At 35.2% G+C, this 25,572-nt stretch overlaps 1 protein-coding gene across 1 annotated transcript; it reads left to right on the top strand.

Annotated features, from left to right (window-relative positions):
- Positions 1-220: 220 nt before the first annotated feature.
- LOC132552665 (uncharacterized) lies at positions 221-21,500 on the top strand. The gene is made up of 12 exons (XM_060216854.1): positions 221-427; positions 1,263-1,338; positions 10,370-10,690; positions 10,900-11,028; positions 12,236-12,340; positions 13,018-13,116; positions 14,400-14,605; positions 15,774-16,026; positions 17,426-17,527; positions 19,171-19,611; positions 19,776-19,982; positions 21,097-21,500. The coding sequence occupies exons 1-12, from the start codon at positions 221-223 to the stop codon at positions 21,498-21,500; spliced, it is 2,550 nt and encodes an 849-aa protein (XP_060072837.1).
- The last annotated feature ends 4,072 nt before the right edge of the window (positions 21,501-25,572 follow it).

The raw sequence follows: 25,572 nt of genomic DNA, 5'->3' as shown, positions 1-25,572 counted from the left end.
TTGATGAAACACAAATTGACTGAAATGTTTTCTTGTATAAAATGTTCATTCGCTCGTAATTGGTTCTAGATAAAAAAAAAAACCCACAGGCATGTCATATTTTGTTAACTTGTGTTTGGAATTTTTATATCTAAGGTTTTTTTTCCTAATTACAAAATGCCTAAATCATCAATAACGGTTGTTAAATCACAGTATTGTGGTTGTTTTATTTCACGCTTAAATGGCTGTCTGCAACAGTCATGATGGCTGGGGAAGTAACGTAAATTCATATTCAGAAAGTGGACGTGTGCGAATACTGGTGTGGATATTCTCGTCCGCGGAACGAGTGTTCGCCAAGTCGTTAACCATGAGTCAAAATCAACAGATCACATATGAAGTCGATCTCCTACAGGAGTATAGCATTGACGACTACCTTGTGGCTGTTGACGTAAGGCGTTACTGGACAAATACTACACAAACTCATGATAAAACAAGGTCATAAGATTTCTATTTCGAGTTGCGTTTGTTTTGTATTTCTCATTTGTTTTTTAAAACCACCTTAGTAGGTTTGGTATGATGCGTTATATTACCTCTGTTGTATTCGCGGAATTAAATTCAGTGACTCAAAAGATATGCTTATTAAAAGGAGAATCACCAGAAGTCTGTAAATTTCAAGCTCTTGTTGGAGTTTAAGCTCCAATCGATAGGTTTAATTAGCCATATCTCAAAAATCTCATTGTAATGCAATGCTCTGAATATCGGAGCTTTCCCATGCGAGTACGAGATTATAACAATCCATATTTCAGTATTTTGTTTACTTTGATTATAAATACAATATCTACAAAAACGTGTTGCCACCAGAGACATATTTGAATTTGAAAAGAATCAGCGTTGCCGAGAAACATTTGTGACTAAGATATTAAAACATTTTAAATCCTATAGCTTGCTTGATTCTAAGTCAAAGAAAATACTCTCGCAATCGAAATTTCCATAACGTAAACGCTGCATGGAAGTCGGCTTTCTCTTCCATTCGAATATTGACGCAGTTCGACTATGGGGCTGCTGCACCTCCCTGTTTAGAGCTTGACTTTTCTCTCGATCAGTTTGGATTTTTCTCGGTTGACTCCTAGGCTTCATAATTTTATGCAATTGGTATGTAACTCAAAAAAAGGAAGTTACCATATTTTGGATATAAGGAAGGTTTGATCAACACCAAATCAGGTACACTAATAAGCGCGTTAAGGTTTTACATATTTCTAAGAATATTCCATGGTGTTTCGCAGGTTACCGTCAGTGACGGAAACAACAGTGGCTTCCGGTTCGTGGCAGCTGGTAACAGCCAGACCGACGGGACTTATGGTCAGTATGGCGGAATTATCTACGTGTAAACCAACATGACCGTTGTGGCGACCCCCCGACCTTTACGACGGTAAAATTGTCTATATTGGAGGTATCTAAGGAGGTGGTATGAACCAGCAGTCTTCTACTTCTGGCGAAGTTAGCATTCGCTTATATAACACTTCCGGCAAAGGTTAGTACTTACGCTTATATAACACTTCTGGCACAGGTTAGTAAATACACTTATATATTACTTCCGGCACAGGTTAATACATACGCTTATATATTACTTCCGGCACGGATTAGTATATACGCTTATATATTACTTCCGGCACGGGTTAATACATACGCTTATATATTACTTCCGGCACTGGTTAGTACATACGCTTATATAACGCTTTCGGCACAGGTTAATACATACGCTTATATATTACGTCCGGCACCGGTTAGTACATACGCTTATATAACGCTTTCGGCACAGGTTAATACATACGCTTATAAATTACTTCCGACACAGGTTAGTAAATGGACTTATTTATTATTTCCGACAAAGGTTAGTACATACGCTATATATATATGTACAATAGGGATGTGCTCTATTTCGAGATCTATAACCATTTTTACCTTAAATCATGTGATAACTGGAGAAAGAGAAAATCACATATAAATCAACCTGACACTTGGTGAGAAGATTATGCATACCTCCGTTATTTATCCGCCAAGGATGTATGACCAATCACCATCATCAAATGCACCCTGTCTCCCGTCCTATTTCTGGTTCTTTGATTAGAATCTAACAAGGGAAGATTAATATGATATTGTAATATATCCTTGCAAATGTAATTCTTGTTTTCTCAGAAGATCAGGAATCCTATATTTTGATCATCAATTTACGAGGGCTGATTGATAAGTTGTGAGCCTCATATTTAAGTGTTTAACTTGGGTTTTACATTTTCTCTTAATTGCCTAAGAGGCGATGCATAATATGTTATATATATAGAATTGTTTGTCCATTTTGCAAATAATCTACCATAAAAATTCAATCAGCATCCTTGAAAAACGAGGCCATATCCTTTCCGCTCTTTGCCCTCTTTGGCGGGGGTGATCCAGGGTGCTTCAAGTGTTTAGACTGTTGTTTGGCCACTGAAGCGAAATGATGGACTCATAGTCTATAGTTTCACACAGAGTCACAAACCTCTGCAGAAAGTTAGCAGGATATGCCTCTGAAAGGTTCTGAATGGCACGCGACAATGTTCGTCTGGTGTGCTTCTGATCAACTGTCAGAAGTCTTGGTAGCCAACGGCCTGAGGGCTTCCCACTTTAAGATCTTCCGTAAGAATTCAATGTACTCTTTCCTCTGAAATTCCAACTGTACTGTCTATATGTCTATCTGTAACTCGCCTGTAAGCCATAATATTATCATGGACTTTATTGACTGGGTTTGCAACAGTGACAGGCCTTTCAGGAAGGGCGTCATCCCCAAGGCTTTGATTGTCACACTTAATATTCGTCACTTACCATTTCACTGTAGCATATAGAGGGGCACCATTCCCTAGTGTTGCTACCATATCAGTATGGATATCCTTAGGTACTAGACCTTTCTTATGCAAATGTTGAATCACTGTTCTTTCATTTTGTCCATCTTTCAAAAGTCACTTTCAAAAATCAGCCTTTGACAAAAGATAAAACAAAACATTTATGTTTCCTTTGGAAGACAAAGGACCATACGTAACCGGATTCTGCTCTCGTCCTATGAATAGTAACAACGTCAAGTGCTCCTGACCGACCACATACACCGCATTATACTGCCAGTTATTGGGTACGTTTCTGTTTTTGTCATGTACCTCTTAATTTTACACGTCCATTCAGGATATAAAACCATGTAAGACTTCTTTAAAGGCAAGTGTATCATCGATACTTTACCTAACCACTCCTTTCAGGCCTTTAAGGGTCACTCGATAGAGCAAACAAAGTGTAGCCAAACGTACATTGGCCTGAACTTGTTATTGAACTGTTGATAACTTCAGAGCAAGATATTAACAGTAAATATAATTAGTGTTTTTATCTTACAGAAAACGCTACGAATACAACAAACACGACCCCGTTAGACACAATCATAGCTGAAACAAATACTACGGAATCTTCGACTCTATCAATAACAAAAACTGCAAGGACTGACCAAACCACTGACAAATCTACACAAACAGGTATAATGTCTTCGATACAATTTCATATGCCATGACAACGGCGAGTGAAGATTTGTCTGTTACATCGTAGGTCTCGGCTCAGGATGTGTCAACTGCAGTTCCACAAAAAGGCGAGACTACAATCACTGTGTCAGCCCCTAAAACGCTAGTTTGCAATGGTTCATCAGACGGAAGTGTGACGCTATATTCCTGTGCCATCGGATATTTTATCATAGCAGGAGATATTGATAATCATTGTCGTAACGGCACGTGGCAAGAACTGTTACCTGAGTGTTCAGGTTAGACTGTATTAAATATGATATCAATTGTCAGTCAAGTTAACTTTGATTATTATTTAGTTTACAATACTTTGAGTCTATCATCTCTATAACGTTTTACAGATACCATTACTTAGAATATTTTATTCACAATAACGTTATAGTATTCAACAACATCAAATCTATCATCTACGTTTAGAATGAAGATAGATAAAGGTTATATTTTGACGAAAGTGAAGGTATAGGGAAAAAGTTTTTGGTACTGTGGCTCAAGCTACCAATACATATAGTCTATATAGAAATAATGGCAAGGGTTATCTTTGATAATTTGTGGTCAAACAATGTTAATAACTGATCCTCACGCTTATAAAACTAAATGTCAAACAAGACCAACATCGTACAACGCACACACAGTAGTTCTCAATTTAGTTAGCTATCGTTGCATTTGAATTATCTTAATAATTAAAGAAAATATTTCTAAAGGCTATACGAAACAGGTGTTATTTAACAATAGCCGTTCAGTACGGAACGTAATATATGGATATAACCGACGTTTTCTCCAATTTGGGATATTTTAACTGCATATCATGTTGCGTTTTTTCTTTGTCCAATCATGTTTCAGGGTGCACATATCCGCAGACCTCAATACCAGTTATGTCTGTAAAGTCCGTAAAATACAACTCGTATCATATCAGCAGAGTACCTCATAAGACCACAACATTGTATAAGTAGACCCTTTCGTGCGCCAACGACCCAAGACCATCCGCTATGTATGTAGGATCGGGGGCATTCTGATCTTATGCATGTTCATCTTCCTCCCAGTGTTGATTGACGTAGTTAACATTATCCATAATAGTAATGCCAGATGCCGAGTCTTTATGAAAAAGAAAAACACATTTTTTGTGAAAGTTGCATCAAAGAACAAGATGAAAAGGGCGTTAGTTCAATTTCTGGGTTCATCAATCATGTGTTTTTCTCTTCACAACAAAAGACCATTGTGTCTGTTATAGAGTGATGTATGTGATCAAATAGCTTTTTTGTTGTTTGATAATTTTCTCAATAGGTTAAGCTGAAAATTAATTTTTCAAGTGGCGGTTCTTTATACACCAAGTGTAATGCTAATTACTGTAATTGTAATGTTTACGTGTATATGTACTGGGTATCGATTTATGTCTAAAATCTTTTCAAATTTCGTACCGAATTAGTTTATCAGTAAGTGCTATTCATTGACCAAGGCCTCTGACTTTATCGATATTTCTGAAAATTAATTTCATTGGCTCGTTTATTGTATCGACCCGTACTTCGTGAAATAAAACAGGTGTTAAATTGATATGCCCAAGACAATGATATACTTTGCAGTTGAGGTGGAAGAAATTTCTGTTTTACTGAAATGTATACAAGATTTTTATTGACGATTGGTTCTATCGTTTTATTTAAGGGTAAGTTTTAGTTATTTTGTATCATGATATACTATCTTTTATTGATAATCCATTTATTTGGAACCAAAGTTCGCCAAACACACACCATTTATGAAGGTTCTTGAATATTCACGTCGTACATCTTTAGTTAAATAATGGCATACTATGATTCTAAATTGTTGTATGTTTTAAGACGGAAATTGTCATTATCGATTTAAATGATTACTACTTTCATTTGTGTCGTTCTGAAATCACAATCAACAGTGGTTTGAAATGCAGTCATAGTTAAACCGTTTTATCCATTTTCAAACATGTCTAGAAATATCAAAATTTATCTGAACGTTCGTACGTCAACACATGGTAACCTGATTTATATAAAATATATTGACTTGTAAAAATATCTATTTCGATGTAATTAGTAGATAAATATATTAATAAATTTTACAGGTCCTTAACGTTAACATCGGCTGTTCGAAAGTATTTGGAGTTTTTACATAGATGTACTCATATGAACATCTTTGTATCAATGCAATAAACCATGTTTAATTCAATTGATGACGAAACCGTAAGTCGTCATTATATTAAGCTCAGAATGTTGTCTATTAGGACGGAATTATGATTAATTTGTTCTAGATTTTCCGCTACCTAAACAATTGGGTTGATTTTAAGGCGGGTGCATTACGTGATGGAATTCATATATATATGTGTATATATATATCTTGTAAAATATTCTAACTATTACTATTCATGCGATCTATGTAAAATGCGATTAATAGCACTTCGACTCATAGCAAGTATCGTTGATGTAGGCGTTTTAACTTAATTATGAAACAATACAACGAAACTTTTATCACACTTACTAATATCATACAAGTGTTGCGACATTTCCTACCTTATATACTCAGATGTGTGTTTGCAATAATGTTTTCCATATCAATATATTATTATTAATATATTATTACATTTATTAAAAACGAGTTTCATAAGTTTCCTCGTAAATTTTTAACAATGAAGAATCTCTGCATAAATCAAGTATCAGTGCCTGTATTGAAATATATTTCCAATGCCTTTCCGTTAGTCAGCTTGCATATGCATAATTGATTTTGTAGCTTCCGGTATATGACGTCATTCTATAATAATCATAACTTATAAATTGAGTGCCACCAAATTAAAAATATATCGTGATAATTGTATACCGGGATGTGTTTGTAAGCTTTGAATTTCATATAGCATTCGTCCAGCATAGTAGTGTGTTTTATTAGTAAAAGTTGTAACTCTCCGTCTTCTCTTTTCTCCGTTAATAAGAAGACATTAATTTTAAGGATGTACTCTTCTCTGAAGTAAAAAAAAAACAGTTTTAACCTTTTTCTAATGACGGGTTTTTCTTTTCAAACGTTTGAATTTAGAATGTAGATTAAAATCAAATACATTGTTTTGTTATTGCACTTTTTCCTGAACAGGCGTCAGATAATATGCAACAGGTAATTATTTTCAATATATTATCTTACTCTTTGCCTGAATAACGTTTTCTGAAATAAGTAAGGGTGTGATACTTAAGTTTTCATTTGATTTCATGAACTAAAAACTGCTAGGCAGACACACATATCTGTTATTTGACCATCTTCTAGTTTTCTAGTTAAACATTTATAAGACTTTACATTTTCAAAGTTATTTTTCTTGATTAAAAAGGGAGTCTTTCTGCTTTACGTTTTGCCAAATAGCCAGTTTTTCTAAAATCTTGAAACCAGCAGAATTATTAGTTTTTGGGTCCTAAAAATCCTAGAAAGTGGTAACCAAGTCGGAATTCAAGAATTAGCCAGTTGTTCTAAGATCTTGAAACCAGCAGAATTATTAGTTTTCGTGTCCTAAAATCCTTGAAAGTGGTCACCAAGTCGGAATTCACGAATTTGAAATCTCCGATACCTAGTGATAATTTAAGCAGACTTTTGTTGAAAGTACCTGTACAGCAAAAACTGAAAGTGTTGAGGCTTAACGAAATCACACCGTCAACTACGCCTTCAAATAAAATTGATTACTGGAGCGAAATTTCTTCAAAACGTTATATAAATCGCCCGTTTTCAACTCATTAGTACAAGTACAGATAAAAAAAGTATGAAAAAGACAAAAGTTCGAATTAATCTGTTGGAATCCGTTTTACATTGAATAATGACTTACTTTCGGTCAAAACTTCAGAGGAATACATCCTTAATCTATGGTACAGTAATAAGTTCACGTCCGCTCAAATGCTTAATATAAATAACTAAAACCAATTAACAATCAATGCGAGAGGCTGATAGCAAGGCCAATAAGTGACAATCGGCGAGTGTATAAGTTATACGATAAGGATTAATTTCTCATAGAATTCCATTACGATATGATGTTTGATGTTTGTGCATGAGTATGCCTGGTAGTTTCGTTGTTAACCTTGTTCTCGTTTGCAAATGTGACATTGTTACTTCAATGAATCGCCCAATACTTACATGCCAGATGTTCTCAGTGAAGAAAAAACATTTACTTTTTCAGAATACATGGCCGTTTTTTAGTCGTTGGATTCCATGAATTTCCATGTAAATGATTTCATTTTATACGTGTTTTGTCCTAGTATTTATCGATTTTGAATTTGGATAAAAACTCCGTTAATCAATAATTTCTTGCTTAAGATAATATAAAGGTAATTGATTTCAACCAAAAATTGAATCAATCAATGCGAGAGGCTGATATCAAGGCCAATAAGTGACAATCGGCGAGTGTATAAGTTATATCAATAAGGATTCATTGTTAGCCAGTCTCATAGAATTCCAGTACGATATGATGTTTGATGTTTATGCATGATTATGCCTGGTAGTTTTTATTGTTTTCATTTGTATGTATGGTTTTAACCAATTCAATTTGTTTGCACCACAATACAAAACATTCATTATATCTGACGCTTTTCAAATCATCCGATTTTATTGAATATACTTCTTTTGCGACTTAGGTGTCTTGTAGTATTGAAGGAATGATAAATTATAAAGTATATAGGAGGTTTTTTCCTTTCTATATGCTGACAAAAAATTTAAAAAGAAAGAAACAGCCTTATAGTTACTATATAATTTACTTGACATTAATTGATGAATCTAACCAACACATGCACTAGTCAATTACTACGTTTTTACGAGGAAATGTTGCAGGAACTTTCTGAGCATGGTCATACGGTGGATGTTAGTGTATTACTACATCGTGCTTTTGTAGGTAATTGTTGGTATCACAAATTAATGTAGTTTCTTCGAATGCTTTCGGTCATACCAAATGTAGATATATTGAAAGATCATACATTTTTTCATATGCATGAAGTATTGGTGGAGTATGAAAAAAACACCCCAACAGTCACGTGTTGCAATAGTACAATTGCTGACATCAAGTACACCATTACAGAAATAAACGAATTGATTACCTTCACGTGTTTATGATCGATAATAAGACATTGTTTACTGAGATATGTCCGATGCCCTATATATATATATATATATATGGGAATAACAGCTTACAAAAACTTTCATAGTTCCATAGTTTAAATAAACACTCATTCTTTCTCAGAACAAACGAATCGAAGTAAACACTTATCTTTACGAAAGTGATCGATACAGATGTAGTTATTTCCTGGGTGTTATACTAATTGCCTTGTAGTCATAAATGCTAATAATTCAATAATTAGATTAGCAAAACAAAATTCAAATCAATTAAGTGACCTGTGAAACATATCTCATTCTCTTTTATTGTTATGCTAGTTTTTATTGTACATGTGTATAACATGACCATTGACAATGACACATATACTCATCAGAACATTGGATCAGTGCTCCATCTTTGTTAAAAAACTTTTCTTCATAAAAATAATTCGACGAATTCATGAAGGAAACAATGTATAGTGAGAGAAAAAAGAAAATAAAATTATCCATAATAACACTGTTGAAATCTAATTATCATGTTGGAATTTTACGTTGAATTATGATTTTCTTCCGACCAAACATCAAAGGAATACATCCGAAAAGCGATATCGCAGCAAAGTAATGTTTTTTACTGGTCTTTAAAACATTATTGCATTTATACATCAAGTGTATCACTTTATGAACGATAGATGTTGGATTTCGGTGAAATATAACATAAATAGTTTGATTACTAATTATAAAAGAGAAATCCTTATTTGTTGTTCAACAGTCTAGTTATGTATCTTTTATTAAGATTCATTAAGAGTTATTCAAATTCTAAATAATGAGGAAAGTATTAGACTAAAGTATTGGCTCACATCTCCTTTTATATTTGAACATTGTTTGAGCCGATTTACGTCTCCATACTTTTGGTCACAACCATCCTTAAGGAGTATAGAAGGAGTTTATGATGGTGACATGTACACAATTAGGCAGTTAGATTCATATTGGAAAGAACATATCCTCTTATATATAGCTTTTTTAGATTGCTGTCTAGTAAATTTTTCTGGTGAGCTTTATAAATTGCGATTTGCTGTTACCCTGTTTTTATTCGTCAAAGTTATTTCCAAATGGAGCTCTTAGAACAGATCGAAATGTACTGTATTTTTGCGCGTCCTTTTTACAGTCAGTTGGGCATGTCTTTAGAGCAAACAAACTTAAGTCACTGAGTATTGTAAATCATAGATTTCCTCGCAGGCACAAACATCATTCTCTGAAGAATCTCCATCTCTTTACTTTTCATCAAATGTTGTTAGTTCGTCCAAAATCTGAAAGGTTGTCATGATCGTCATTTTGAAACGAACAAAACCACAAAAATAAAATGCACATTTTGCTGAAACTTTTTAAGGTTGATGAAAATAGGATGTCAATAAAGTTAAGTAAGTGACCTGGAGAATCATTAAGGTGGTTATATTTGTCCTTTTATAAAAAAAGGTCGCACAATCATTGCTTGCCAAGATATATATTTATAACTTTACTCTTATAGAGTTCAACCATCAAACTTATGATATATTGAACACAAATGAAAACCTCGACATTAAGGCTACATGGATATATATTATCTTCCATCAACGGGGTCAACTACTGAACCACTTCGAAGAACTAATAATCAGTCATCTTATGAGAATGTCCGGATGTTAACTTGTCTTTCTGTTTAAGAAATTGTTAAGATAAAGTACATTTCTTTATACGTATACATACAGTTTTCATGGTGAACTGCCTCAATACACCATCCTTCGAGAGTGCATGGGTGCTGTTGACGGCTCAGGCTGGCACAGGTAGTCAGCTCACTATTTCACATACCCTCGGGGAGTACCCTGTGGAGGTGGACGTTCAGATAAGGATTACCGACAATGGGGAATATTATATATTTACTGGTTCTGGTTCGGCTCACCGTGATGACGATTCTAACACTGATTACGGTGGAGTGGTTTATATTTACAACGACGTAGACATACGAGTATATGCACCAGACGGAGAAGGCATGTTCTTGGCTTACACAACTGGCTTAGTGGCATATACAGGTAAGTCCCCTGGTTTAATCAATTTGTATTAAAAAATAAAACATTTTACAAAAGTAACACATACTATACTATAGACAATATCGTTTTATACATTGGTATTATGGCCACATCTTTCTTACATATATGAAAACAGCATTATATATCAAGCCATACTGTTATAACATTTCCAGGATGGAAATCGTATGAAACTTATCAATCTTTGTTTGCAGGAGGGTCTGGAAGGACAGGGTCAACTCTCATTGGTGGATCATACAGCTCTGCTGAAATCAAGGTTAGAGTCTGGAAACTGTGTGATATTGGTCCTCCAGCATATTCTAGCCAATGGACAGCAATAAGTAGTAAGTCACTTGCTTTAGAATATGTGAAAAGTTATGTACAATATATACAGTGAAACAATGAAAGAATACAAAGAAAAGTATCCATTACATATAACATAACTTGTGTGACTGTTACTCGTGTTTTTACCATGTTTGATCTACTACTTTTAAAGACTTGCTCAGATAAGGCATCCCCAAAGTGTAGAATAAAATTACTCTATCACGTGGACACACAAAGCTCTGAAAATGTTACACTTGCGTCAAAATACAACGCTGCATCTAATTCGCATTGTAGCGATGTAAATAAGTTTTTTTCCATGTGACGTCGATAATAACATCAATGTGCAGTTTTTTGACACCGTTTGATTGATGTTGTACAGACGATGTTACAACATTATATTAATGTCATGGTTTTGCTATGAATTCTACCGTTAACGAATAGTCTTTTCAATACATTGTAGATAAATGAACTGTAGAAAAGACCCCGATAATTGATCAGTTGCTGAAGACACCGTGTTATTTTTGTTCTATATGTACTCTCACTCGATTTGTTTTTGAACAGACATTATTGAAGCTACGCTCTAAGTTAAGTAAAATATGTAGGTAAACATACCTCAAGGAGTTGCTTCTAATATCAGTAGATTGTTTCCCGCCAGCATGCAGTCCCATCAACTGACCGACAGTGATCTGTGCTGTGAATATAAAATTTAAACAGATGAAGAACCCCGCTAAAAGTTCGTTTACCCTTCTTTACATAGGATAAATACATAGTCAGGAAGCAAACATCTTTCATTAAATATTATTTATTTTTCACATTCAGAACTCCTAGTGTTGGCCAATGATAAAAATATACCTCTCCTCCGGACAAAATAGTAGGTCACGGGAGATAAATCCTGATATCACAACACTGCTTTCGTTAAGGATTTCTTTGATGTTGATTAGTACATTATTGATACAAATATTGATATTAATACTTTCGTTAACTATACAATATGGAGTTGTTCTTCGTTAAAACCTTGATGTTGTTAACATGGATTAACCAAAATTTACGGTATGTGCTATCGATGAAGTGGAATATGCTTTCCTTTCCGCACCAACTTGGTCTTATTCTCGTGGGATTTTTTTTTACTAGAGCCTCCACATAAACTGTTTTGCCATCGTCTCCTAGATTTGCGTCAAGTGAAATTGTGTCAACTTGAAAGTATTATGTTGTTTATTGTTTACACAGGCACATTAGCTTACCACGAAATATCGCATAACCTGAATGTTTATCCGGACCTGGTTACCGTGCAGATAGCACTTGATACCACTGATTACTGGTCGGATGCACAAGGTAAATCGTACATTAATTGGCGCAGATTAAAAATACATTTAATGTTTCAATAGTTAAGCTTGATTTGCCATATTTCTGTTTTGGCAGATAAGTGAAGTGCAAATTTCTGAAGTAGAACTACTTTCTGCATTTAAGAATACGTTCGAAAAACGTTTATGTTGGTTTCGATTCTATAACATTGCAGAGCATTATCAGCAAACTAGTGTTTAAAATCCGTATCTGTCGAATCTTATGGTGATTTTTGATAGATATAATAGGAATTTGAAATAACAAAATGCGATTTTTCAATTTGAGGATGTAGCATCTTGAATTCCGATTTATGAAATTGATTGGAATAACCAGTATCGAGATGTGTTCAGTTGGTACATGATAAAGCGGGATTTATTGACCACTTGTTCGTTTGATGATATTCGTTATTGCAGCCGTTACCAATTGCTCAGTTGTATAATTGATCAATGCTTTAAAAGGTCAGTACTTTTGCAGTTATATCGTTTTATGTTTGTTGCTAATAAAACATATTAGAAAACATTCATCATCTTTCCTTGAATATAAGATTAATAGAAAATCAATTTATTTACTATTATCAATTAGTCTTGTTAAGAATTTGCAAATATTAGATATGTCGTGTTTTTATTGTTAATTATCCAGAGCACTTTCAATATCTATATTCTTTGCAGGAAGCGCCGGTATAACGGATACCACTTCACATCTAAACTTTGGAGGGGTATTATTTGGTTACGACACAACTAGGATACGATTGTGGGCTTCAAGCGAAGGTACGATAATCACGGATAATCGTTTCCCATAAGTATACAGATGGAAAAAAGAAAATCTGTATTTCAACTGTTTAACTTGTAAATTGATACGCAAAAGAATATCTTATATTTTGTTATAAACCTCCTTTCACAATGCATTGTCTTCATAATGACAGTGAATAAGACAATTAATCAACCAGGATAGAAATATATTCAAAGAAAAGCCAATCTGGGCATACATTCAAAACTGTCTATTCCCATCATTCGCAATGATGTTTGCCACTCATTTACCACGTATGGAACTCATCAAATTACAAAGAAATGGATTGGGATACCAATGAACCACGGTGACTCTCTATTGACGGATAAATGGGGAAAAAACGTGAAGATGCTTAATTTCTGTATGGTAACGACTTGTTTTCCTTCCACTCAAACCAAACGAGTGATACAATGTGTTGTAATACCACCAATACCACAAATACTCCCTCTGCCAAACTTACGACGCTTGATAACACAAATGTCACCTCCTGGCCAACGGTTCATGCGAACACACCTGTCACTACTATCAGGGTAAAATCTGGACTTATCCGTTGTTAACAGATTGTTTTTCTGTTGGTGAATCGCATATGTCTCCTGTACCATGTTAAGCGCACGTTGAAGCCTCTCATTATCCGTTTTGTATGGTTCTGGAACGGATCAATCTTAGTCGAGAAATGCTTCTAGCGGTCAGTGAAGAAGACACTTCAAACTGTCTTTTCATATCATTTTAAGTTATTTCAGCCTCCAACATGCCAATAATACGCAGTGCAAACGTTCCATTACGCTCATAAGTGGTACGTTCCTGGAAAAAACCAATGTTTTTTTTATATAGTGCATAGAATATTATCCGTAAATGCACGAACTTTTGACTGTTCCGTTTGTATTTTTTGCATTGGTTCGAAACTCGAAAAGAAATCATGCACTGACCATTGTAACGTAACGGAAGTTTTATTTTCAAATCGAAAAGGTGTGATACTTCAAAAGATATTTTTTTGAATTATAGACGAAAAAAAATATTCTGATTACTCAAACAAACAGTTTCGATTTCGTTTTTACATCGAAGTATGCATGTCGTAGTACAACATATCACCACAGTAATCATTATATGTGGATTGACGTAATTTAAATGTGTGTCTACACGACATTTGATTCAACTATTTAGGTATGGCTAATATATGATGGTTTTGGCAAATAATGGTATTGCATTTCTGTATTTTATTTCCTAGAAGTTAAGGGAACTGCTTATGATTAGGTATGTTTTTCAGGATACGTTTTCAGTGCTTATGATGGATGGGGGACGAATGATGATTGGAGATTTGCTTCGGGCCAAGTAAGGATCATCTGTTGGATATTCCCGCCATCCGAGATACTTTTTCAGCATACATTATCGATGGGTTTAGGACTGACGAGCACTTATGAAATACCATTTTCTTCTGACCTGGAGACTGACGACATTTTAGTTTCGACAGAGGTAGACCTTCAATATTATCCATACTTTTGTAATTTGTGAATTAAATCTCGATTTGTCATATGTTGAGTTGTGAAGGAAATGTAATCTTAGAACTCCTAGAGTTTGGAAATGGCCTGATGGTGAATATGCCCTCATCACTCTATAGAGAAAATAAGCTGTTCGATTTGATACATCAGAATACATGTAAACAAATCAGAACTGATTTTCATAATTAACAAAATTTAGAATAGCCTGTTAACGACAGCAGTATACATACTTAATGTTTATATCTCAAATCAAAAGCTTTCTTAGCATCAGACGTTTAAGGGTATATGTTACTTATGCATGTCAAATAATCTGTTTGTATTAATGCTTACATCACACATTTTATAAAATCTCTTATCTTATTTTTACTACTGATAACATTGATTTTGCATGCTTGATAAGTCTGAAATGATTACTAGTTGATATCAGCGCGGGTGATATCGCACGCCCTGAAATGATAGCCCATTGCTTTTGAAAGTGATATCACAGGTTTTTTTTTTTTATATTTTGCCGCTTCCGCTTATCGCCGTCTGATTTGAACATAAACGTTGTTGGCTTGGAAGAATTTTTTATTTCTTCGAACATTAATTAAGAATCCAATACAAATTTCCAGATGGTGCTGTTTCCAGATTGGTTTCTGTTATTAGTGCTATACCTGCAGTTGTCGTCTGCGAACATTAACAGCTTAACATGGCGTCTAGCACTAATAATGGCGTGGCAGGTTTATTTAAAGAAAACAAACACATGATAAAAAGACTATCATATGACCAATTTGGCCTTTAGCCCTCGGGCTGATATCAGAACAATTGGGCTGAAAAACGGGGTGATATCAAAATGGTAATTTAATAATCTCAAAATAATGTATGTATTGCGTACTCAAACGAACTTTCGTAGTCGAGCGATTATTTCTGAACCGTTAATTTAACATTATTTAAACAAAACTTAATTTCTATGATAAAAAAGTGAAAAGAACCAATTTCATAAAACAAAAATATGCCCTTTGATTAGATATCATTCTTATTTTGATCTCGAAGGTTTCGAAATATGGCTGAATGATTCTCAAACCAAACCAAAAGATGCTTCACCCCTGCATCAGTATACTATTCAGGTTCTTACAATAACTATTTTTATTACTCTGCTGTAGATCACAGTCGCTGATGGAAACAACCCTGGATTCCGATTCTATGGAACAGGAAACAGTTTAACAGACGGAAGCTATGTTCCTTTTGGAGGAGTTGTTTACGTATACACTGAGTCACAGATATTGCTGTGGCGACCGTCCGACTCTTCTGGGGGTAAAATGGTATACCACGACGTCATTTGGGCTTCCGGTCACATGAATCAGCTGTCAGATACAGCACAAGTAACCATACGAATAATGACGGCTAGTGGTATTGGTAAGTGTGTGGATTGCTATTAGCATCTTATACGTGAAAATAGTGATTTCCATGTGGTTTGATACAGAATGCTAAGAATTTCATTACGCAGATATAAAATCATCATATACATTCTGCATATCCATGGACATTCTTCTCATTAGAGTATTCGAAATCTTTGTTGTCATGTTAAAAAAACTCAAATTGAGTATTCAGTGGACCAATTCAGAGCAGGGTTTATTACGAAAATGCATTTAGTAAACACACTAACATCCACAGAAATAATCATGAAGTTTTCATTACCATAACTTCATTAACATGCTTTTATAATTAACATGTACCTGGGTGTATAGGTCGTATTTGGTTTCGGAAAAAAACTAAAAGATATTTGTTGTTCGTTCTTTTTTATTTCGTATGTTTTTCCTATTGTGTCTCATTTTACATTGTATTGAAAGACGCTATTAATTTGTGAGTATTGTGTACAAGCATTGAAATGTATGTGTTGTTCAAACGTATCTAATCTTAGGAAATAGCACAGACAAGGCTATTACGAAATTAATTGAATTATGGGTTAAATACACCTTCCGTCTATAACATTAACGTCGATCTGTTTTAAATTGAAAGGTGGTATACATGTATGTCGTTTTTGTAATCTTAGTAAAGTAGATATTTTCTGTATTTTTCATTCATGAGAAAATTGTTTTCAAAATATTCCTCTATAACCGCACCTATACATGTGAAACACATTTCTTTACAAGTTTGTAAAAGGATATAATATATATAAATGATAAGATAAACTAGAACGTACAGTGCTTTCGTCAAATTGTTCACCGCCTCGTTGTGAATCCAGTTGTTGTTTAGCAAAGAACCACAATGGTCAACAAGTATCAATCAATATTCAAATTCAATAACATACAAAATGTACATGATAGGATATAGCTTACAAGTCCATGTTTATATAGGGTCTTATGTGAGAAGAAGAACTTTTAGAGGGTAAATAAACTGTGTTTCATAAATCACTTAGCTATGGAAAGGATTTAAGATAATTTTATCACGTGATCGATTATTCATGCAGATATTGCAAAAAATATATATTTCATTGCCAGACTTGTCTATTTCAACAGCACAGATATGGTCCCAGTTGTTACGATACGCCATTTCATTGTCTTAACTTGACATCAAAATAAGCTGTATAATATATGTATAATACGCAATGATATTAGATGCCGATATTTCCGGAATAACAAGGTAGTCGTGTAAATATATCTGTAATAAAGAGTATGTGATTTTGTTTTGATTCATTTATTTCATCAAGTCAACCTGTCGCAATTTGTGCTATTTATGGCACTGATTTAATAAGATGTTCTTAATATAACAATAAAGATTTAAAATAAAACTGCAATTTTGATTTTATTACTAGTAACGGGTGCATGCGGACACGGCAGCTGTGTTGCCAGTATGGACCATATCAACGTATCATGCACGTGTGATGTGAACTGGACTGGCAGTGACTGTAAAACAGGTAAACTTTTACATTTTGGCAAAGGATGCCGATAACAACAATATCGTTCACCAATATGGTCGTACACAAAAATGCAGATAATTGAATTCCTTACATGAAATGCATACATGACCTCAAAGAACATCGCTTTTGTTGTCCCGTAAGACTTTAAGTGTGTCAATGAAGTATGTCAGTATACTCCAGGGATAAAGTAACGCGGGGTACACTTTGAAGATGATTCTAGGCAAGATGTCGAGTATAATATTCAATATTTCAAAGTAAGAATGAAGATCAATCCATACATAACAAACTGCAAAATCAACGATTTGTATCGGGTAATTAAGATGTAATTGAAGAGAATTGAAAGAGAACTCTGCAATCTGAAATCAAAATGGACTGATTGTGGGAGGTGGTCAGTCAATACCGGTTATATCCCCTATTCGCTCTCTCCACAACCCTGATTCTCCTAGGCATGAAGTTAATGAGTGACTTTATCCTCCGCATGGAGATGTTAACACATTCTTCCAAGAGGGCTGCTTTCAGTTGGATCAGAGTAACAGGGGGAGACTGGCGTCGTCGAACCTGTCTATCCAGATGGTCCCACAAGTGCTAAATAGGGTCCAGTGGGTGGATATTGTTGTTAGTGGAAAGGTCGCGACAGATCCTTGCTACATGGGGCCGAGCTTTATCCTGTTGGAATGTGAGGTTGTTTTGGTGCAATAATGGAATAACATGGGGTCGGAGGAGCTGATCTCTATACCTAGCGGCAGTCGGTATACACGACGTCGACCATCTGCTCGAAACGGGGTGAACAGAGACTCATCCGTAAACACTGCCTCAGTGGGAGTATTCTGGGGGCATGTGCCGCCACCCAAGCCATACGACGTTGTCGACGAACAGCAGTAAGTGGCAGACCTACAAACGATTGACATGCCTGCAGACCAACTTCCCGCAATGTTTCCATAAAGTTTTTTCATGGATAGGATGGTTATGAGTACCTACGGTATTAAGGGCCGATTCAATGGCAATAAGGCGCCGATTAAGCAAATAAGAGACACATAAACCTGCCCTGACGTGTAACGTCACGCGCCGACGCCCCGACCTAGGTCTGTCAGCAACCCGCCTAGTTTCTCGTGGACGTCTGACAGGACGTTCTATAGTGCAAATATTGACACCGAAAAGTCTGGCAACCTGTATTTGCATTTGACCCGGCATAATCATCGCAGTGGCTTGACCCCTATGAACTTCCGGCAGCCGTGCCATTGTTTAATGTTATCAGAAATTAATCAAATTATCGGTAAATGATGTATCTCTTTTAAGACTACCTAATGGTATGACGAACAATATAACTCAATATAACAATACTTCTGTGCACGGGATTTTCCTGTTTCGTGCTTTACCCGGAAAAATTGTCGTGCAAAATAATGATGCCACATTCGATACCGGACCACATGCACTGTATTCTAGGGAGTTGCTTGACCGATTTTCATTGTTTATAATCGCGCCTTCGCAAGATATTGCAAATAATGTCACCCTGCGTTTCTTTATCCCCAGAGTATATATTGTTTACATTTTGACATTTTATTTTTACATTTGGCTAAAAATAAATTGATATATGTCTGTATTGAATATTGATATATTTTTAATATCATATATTATAACAGAGGTTCCTACCACTACTGTCCCGCCTACAACGACTACTGTCCCGACAACAACGACTACTGCCCCGCCTACAACGACTACTGTCCCGCCTACAACGACTACTGTCCCGACAACAACGACTACTGTCCCGCCTACAACTACTACCGTTCCACCTACAACCTCTACCGTCCCGCCTACAACGACTACTGTCCCGCCTACAACTACTACCGTTCCACCTACAACCTCTACCGTCCCGCCTACAACGACTACTGCCCAGCCTACAACTACCACCGTCCCATCTACAACTACAACAGCTCTCCCGCCTACAACCTCTACCGCCCCGCCTACAACGACTACTGTCCCGCTTACAACTACAACAGCTCTCCCGCCTACAACCTCTACCGCCCCGCCTACAACGACTACTGTCCCGCTTACAACTACAACAGCTCTCCCGCCTACAACCAGTACCATCCCCACTACAACCACGTTTTCTGTAACAAATTCAGGTGAGAACAGTTTGATACAGTCCAAATGTACGTCGTAGCTTCTTGGATGAGTAAACGATGGTCATTTATGTCGCTTTCTTAAAATGGTTGAATTTATTATGAAACAAATTGAATTCTTTCAGCAACACCTACAACGGCTTCACCTGTTACAAATAGTGTTATGTGTGGTACACCGTCAACAGTAGTCAACACCCATCTCTTATATAGTGGCACAACTTCTGGGAGTACGGCTTTGTACTCGTGTATCACAGGTTACACCTTGTCGTCAGGTGATGCAATACATACCTGTACGGCGGGAGTATGGGTAGGAAGTCTACCGGATTGCAAAGGTGAGACAAAGTTTCATCAAAACAGCCTCCTTTACAGCTAAACATGTCATGTAGATAACCATATGTATTACCTTTAATTACTCTTTTACCGAAAAAACACAGAAAAAGCTCTACGCACGAATTCCCGTTATACATGTTATTAAACTGAACGAGTATCTAAAGTCACATCATTTGATTACTGAAAGTAATCCCCTGAGAGTAAAATGATTCATATGCATGAAATATTGTTCATCTAGTGAATCATATTAAATATTTAGTAAAGAAGTTTTTTGTCTATGTTTACAATATCTTTTGATACTTAGAGAAGTGTATCCTTCATGGTGATATCTTCTGATCTATTTTAAATACCGAATATTTCACAAATATTCTCTTTATTCATTTGTCATTACAGAAAGATTTTGTGTAAAATAGATATTTACATGTAGTATATTTATATCCTATTTCCGGTCAATATCTTATTCCTTTGTGTGGTCCGTATTGTGATTATAATAACTATATTTGTCTAACGCTTCTGTTTCTTTGTATGCCTGTGGCATTGTAGAACTTGTTTTTTTTCCGCTTCATCCGACCCTGGTGATCAAAGTCTATGACAGAAATCCACATTTGATATGGGATATAATCCTAATCTTAGTTGTTGTAATTTGTAACGCGTTTGTGTTTAGATTATGGGAATATCATAGATATGACCTATGTTGTCCGTCGGTTTATTAATGTTTAAGCAGTATTTCCGTATAAGGTCCTGGCGGGATTCGTTGATGATGCAGAAGACGTTTACCCTTCCGGAGCACCTAGTCTTATACTCATTGTTATGGTTTAGGAGTCTCCGTGTAAATCTTTCTTTTGTTCATATTTTCCCATAGCTATGTTTAAAATGAGTTTTGATTATGATATTTTCACATATTGGTACTTACTTGTTCTTATGATTTGGTTGGTGTCCGTTCCTGTTATATTCCCTGATAGGTCTACTATATTTCCCGGTACGACCAAGTTGTACCTGAACATCCCCTTGAATGGACGTTGTTTTGCAGCTTTTATTTCGTTTCTTTGATTTTTCCAAGGTTTTGTTTATAATTCGGTGCTTATCTATGACGTAGTTGTTCGTCTTTCTTCACAGCTTGTCCAAATCCTTACACGCCCGTGATTACAACACAGGAGGCATTGAACAACAGGTTGGATGAACTGAAGAAAAACACCGAAGTACCTGTTAAGAACACCACCTCTTACAAACGTAGTCTTGTATGTGCAAACGACCCTAGACCATCATCACTTTACGTGGCTACAGTGGGTATCATTATTCTTGGCTTCGTTTGTATTTTCCCGCTCCTTGTAGATGGAATCAATTTTTATAGCCATTTCTTTGAACACAATGACAATAATGCTTGGCTTTTTGATCAGGATCAAAGAAGCGCCGATGAAAGTCTTCAGGTGCCGCAAACACAAACCAATAATTTCGTTCGACACTCTTCACCCATACGGCATGTGTATCAACCATGTTCTGTACACCCAGTCACCTCATGAAAAAAAGAGACGGTGTGATTTTTTTTTGTAAACGCATTGTTTTGTTTTATGAAGTACCGGATATTATTATGTATTTCTTCCCTTGGTTAATGACGACGAGAAGTTTCGATACCTCCGAATTGGGTAATCATACCCCACATGCGGATTATAAACTGTATCAATGGTCAATGGTCGACCAGCTACTGCTATGTAATAAACAAAGATCCTAATATAAGACAATTAGTTTCTGCTTTAAATATGATACATGTGTTTCTTCTTTTAATAAGTGCGCTTATTAATAAGAGCGTTGACATACGCAATTGCCACGCAATTCGACATTCCAAACTCATTGAGGATTGTGTGTTCTCAGGATGCTGAGAAACGGACAGGTTGGTGCTGTTAAGGTTGTTGCCTTCTGTGTGACACGTTATCAAAATGAATGTCGAGTAATGAGCCATCCTATGTTGTTCAACGAGGTAGCCGCAAGCTACTATAGGAAACCCTGCCTCAAAATGGCACTGGCTGTTGAAGTGATAAATCCAGCACATAACGTAAATATTTCAAAGTTTGATTCCTCTAGTTGTATTTACATTGGGAAGTGTGGTTAATAATCTTGAGATGGTTAAAGTTGTCTATTATCACTTTACGGACATCCGTTAAAGCATACAAGTTATACGCGTGCCAATAAACTGAGGCTTAGTGTGGATGTTACGGATTTCCTAGAGTTAAACTAATTAGTTTAGTGGAAACCTGTCCTAGATGGTCCGGAAGCAGTCCTGATTATATGTTGTTATTAGGTCGGTTCCAAAATCAAAGGTAATCGACATGGTCTCAGTCTTAAAATACATTTCATAACTTCTTCAGTTCCATTTGTGCCTTTATGATGACATTGATTTACGGGTTTTTAAGACAAGCAGACTTTGATGATTTATTTTTCGTTATGAAGAGCAATATGTTAAATGATTGAACAATTATTGGATTTTTTTTTCACTACAAGGCACGTTTCAAACGCCTCAAATGCCATCAATGTCATAATTATCATGAAATTGTCTTTACCAAGTGTTGTTCGTCGACCCGAAATCATAGACGGATGATCGCGGCCGTCATCTAAAACAAGTTATAATACGATTGCGTAATCTGTTACCCTGTTGAAAATGGACATTCATTTGATTTTGTCAATACTTATAACTATTATTAAAACCTCTCAAAGTAATTATGAGATGACTGATATGGCTATTGACCCTTTGATATTTGCTTTTTTTAATTTGAAGTCCGAATTGCAGTTATATCGCTTCAAGTAATAACAAGCGTCATGGAATATCTATAACAGTACTTGAATAAACTTTGTCCTGAATATTTCTACTTGCTCAATACATTAATTTGTGATCATATTGCTATTTTATTGATATGTATGTATACATAGAAGGGGAGTGCTGTTTCATCAACAAACGTTTTCAATTTAACCTTTCATACGATCTTTGGTGGTCTTTGTTTTGTACAGTATGTTTACAGTCATGTACATTTAATATTGATTACCAATGCGTTGCTAATAACAGTATTGAGGATGTTTTGTTTTCTGCGCTTGGTATTTATTTTCGTCCATTTCAACGCAGAGCTTAAAATAGGTAGGCTTTCAACATCTGTAATGTTTCGAAGAAAAAGTTTCGACAAGAAAACATTGGGCTGGCCTAAATTTGCAGAGTGCAAAAATACACGTTTACCCTTCCGGCACATATTGTCGATTCACACGTTCATTAGTCGCCATGTATCCACACTCTTTGGTTGATTTGGAGCTACAATAACGGTTTGAAAGATTCTTAAACATGACAATGTAGGTTTATAACCCTCAAAACATATATATTCTTGAAAACAAATATGTTTAATCGTAGGAAATTAAGTACATATATTTCTCACTTCCCCATTCAACCTGTTGTGATCCACAGGCGACCACTAAATCTAAAGGGTCCATTCGTTTTGCGTAATAATTTGGGCATCAAATGTATTTTTGTTTTTTGTTTTTTTTTTCCAAGAAGAGAATGAATGACTGGGAATTTATAAAAAGAAGTGCAAGCTGAGGTCACAACATGAAATAATGAGAATAAAACATAATTTTCCTGACGATAAGACGTCATCTTGGTTTTATTGAATTCACCAATTACACGATAGCAAATTGTGAACAGGAGAAATAACAATACTTGAATCGAGGTATTCACATTTGTGGTTTTGGTTTTCGATTTGTATTTCAAGCCTGTAAATTCATTCAGAAGAACCAAGTGGAATGCATTGCTCGGCATGTGCATTCTGATAACCATATCTTTTTTGTTTGACGAATGCGTTATAAATTTCTTTAAATTGATGGAACAGAATGTTGAATTATTCAGTGCGGGACTTGAAATGCATACCGAATCAGTCAAAATAATAACTAGAATATATTATTTAAAAACAGATGATTTAAGAAATAAAAATCATTTGACGTAATGACAGAAATTAACTTTTATATCCAAAATCTAATTTGTGATGACCACTGCAATGCGATAGATAAACCATTTAGCAAGTTAATACGATAATCCATTAACTTGTTTCGATGAGAGGTTGGAATGATCGTTAAACGTTCTGAATCGCCAAAGGTTCTTTAAAATGGCTGTAACTTACTTAATTTAATATACATATATGTCAAAATCTGTTCAGAGCGGTGTCGATTCGACGGACAAACTAAACATCACAAGTTTCTAAGTTAAGCCCGTGTACAATTGGTGGTAGCTTGTTTTAAGACTAGAAGATAAATGCACATGATTAACACAAAAATATTGATTCAGATGATAATTCAAAGGTAGAAAACACTAAGATGATCGACTTGTATTAAAAAAGTACTCGATTCAAGCTGTAATGTTCCAATACATAATTATTAGATGTAGTAACTTTAAAACCAAACAATACAACCAAAGAGTTATCTCTCTTTGTCCTTGTTCCTGCGTTAACCAGGCTGGAGTATTTGAATTTATTCAATAACAAGACCATGTATGGTACCTCCTTCAAAACTGAAAGACTCATATCTTCTTCAAGATCTAAATAAATAGTCATGGCATTAACTGAACAAAAAGTTAAGCGTAAATAAACTGCATTTATTTAAAAAGTATGGAATAAACTCGAATTGATAAAACTATAAGTTTTAGTTTGATTCGTGGAAATGATAACAAATATCGTGAAGAGGAATAGAAAGAATGTCACACCAATGTCAGCTTCTAAATTCAAGTAATTGGAGACAAACTATCATGATCATACATTTAGTCCATTTTCTAAACAAAGGAACATAGATACATTGTTTATATACTCCTAAAGGATCGTTCAACACCGTCGAATACGTAGTTATTCTTTTATATTTACATTTCTGGTGTGTATCCTGTATATAGACCTACCAACGAAATTGACGTTTACACTTCGGTAAACCTTACGCGTATGAATACACTGGCCTTCAGTAACTTGACAGCAAGCACACTTGGCGTGATGCCAATCAAAACCGGATGGCTATGAATGAAAATGATAACCTACAGACAACTTCTTATGTTTATGAATAAATATAAGTATAATGATAAAAGGGGAAAAATTTTGTAAATTTAAATAGGAAATAATTCAAATAAATGATGCTATATTGTGGAACTATATTTGCTTACGTCTTGTGTATGACAATTGTCCCCGCCAAATTGGAGTCAGCTGTTCGGCTATTCCATCAGATGTCGGGTATTCTCGCCTAAGCGTGTAATGTCCAACAATTGAAACCGGAATTTTTTAATGCGGTATTCTCAAAGAGGAAACCAAAAAAATGTAAATATAAGAAATAATTTTAATTTTTTGTTGTTTACTGGTGTGTAAACTGCATTTTTACAGATATTTTCAATGACGCGCGTTAGCGCGTCATGTTAAAATATCTGTAAAAAAATATTTCTTAAATTAATGATTACAAAGGAATTTCTAATAAAAGTGTTAACACACAGTTTTTTTATGTTGGCGCTTTCAGGGTTTGGCTGTTATTTACTTTTTCTTTACAAATTAGAGAATTCGCGCATTCGTAATACTTTCTATACTTATAGGCAGC

The sequence above is a fragment of the Ylistrum balloti genome, unplaced genomic scaffold (genome assembly GCF_031769215.1).
Source record: "Ylistrum balloti isolate Yb309-2 unplaced genomic scaffold, AGI_CSIRO_Ybal_v1 Utg370266, whole genome shotgun sequence".
NCBI lineage: Eukaryota > Metazoa > Mollusca > Bivalvia > Pectinida > Pectinidae > Ylistrum > Ylistrum balloti.
This window is presented reverse-complemented; position numbering and strand designations above follow the sequence as displayed.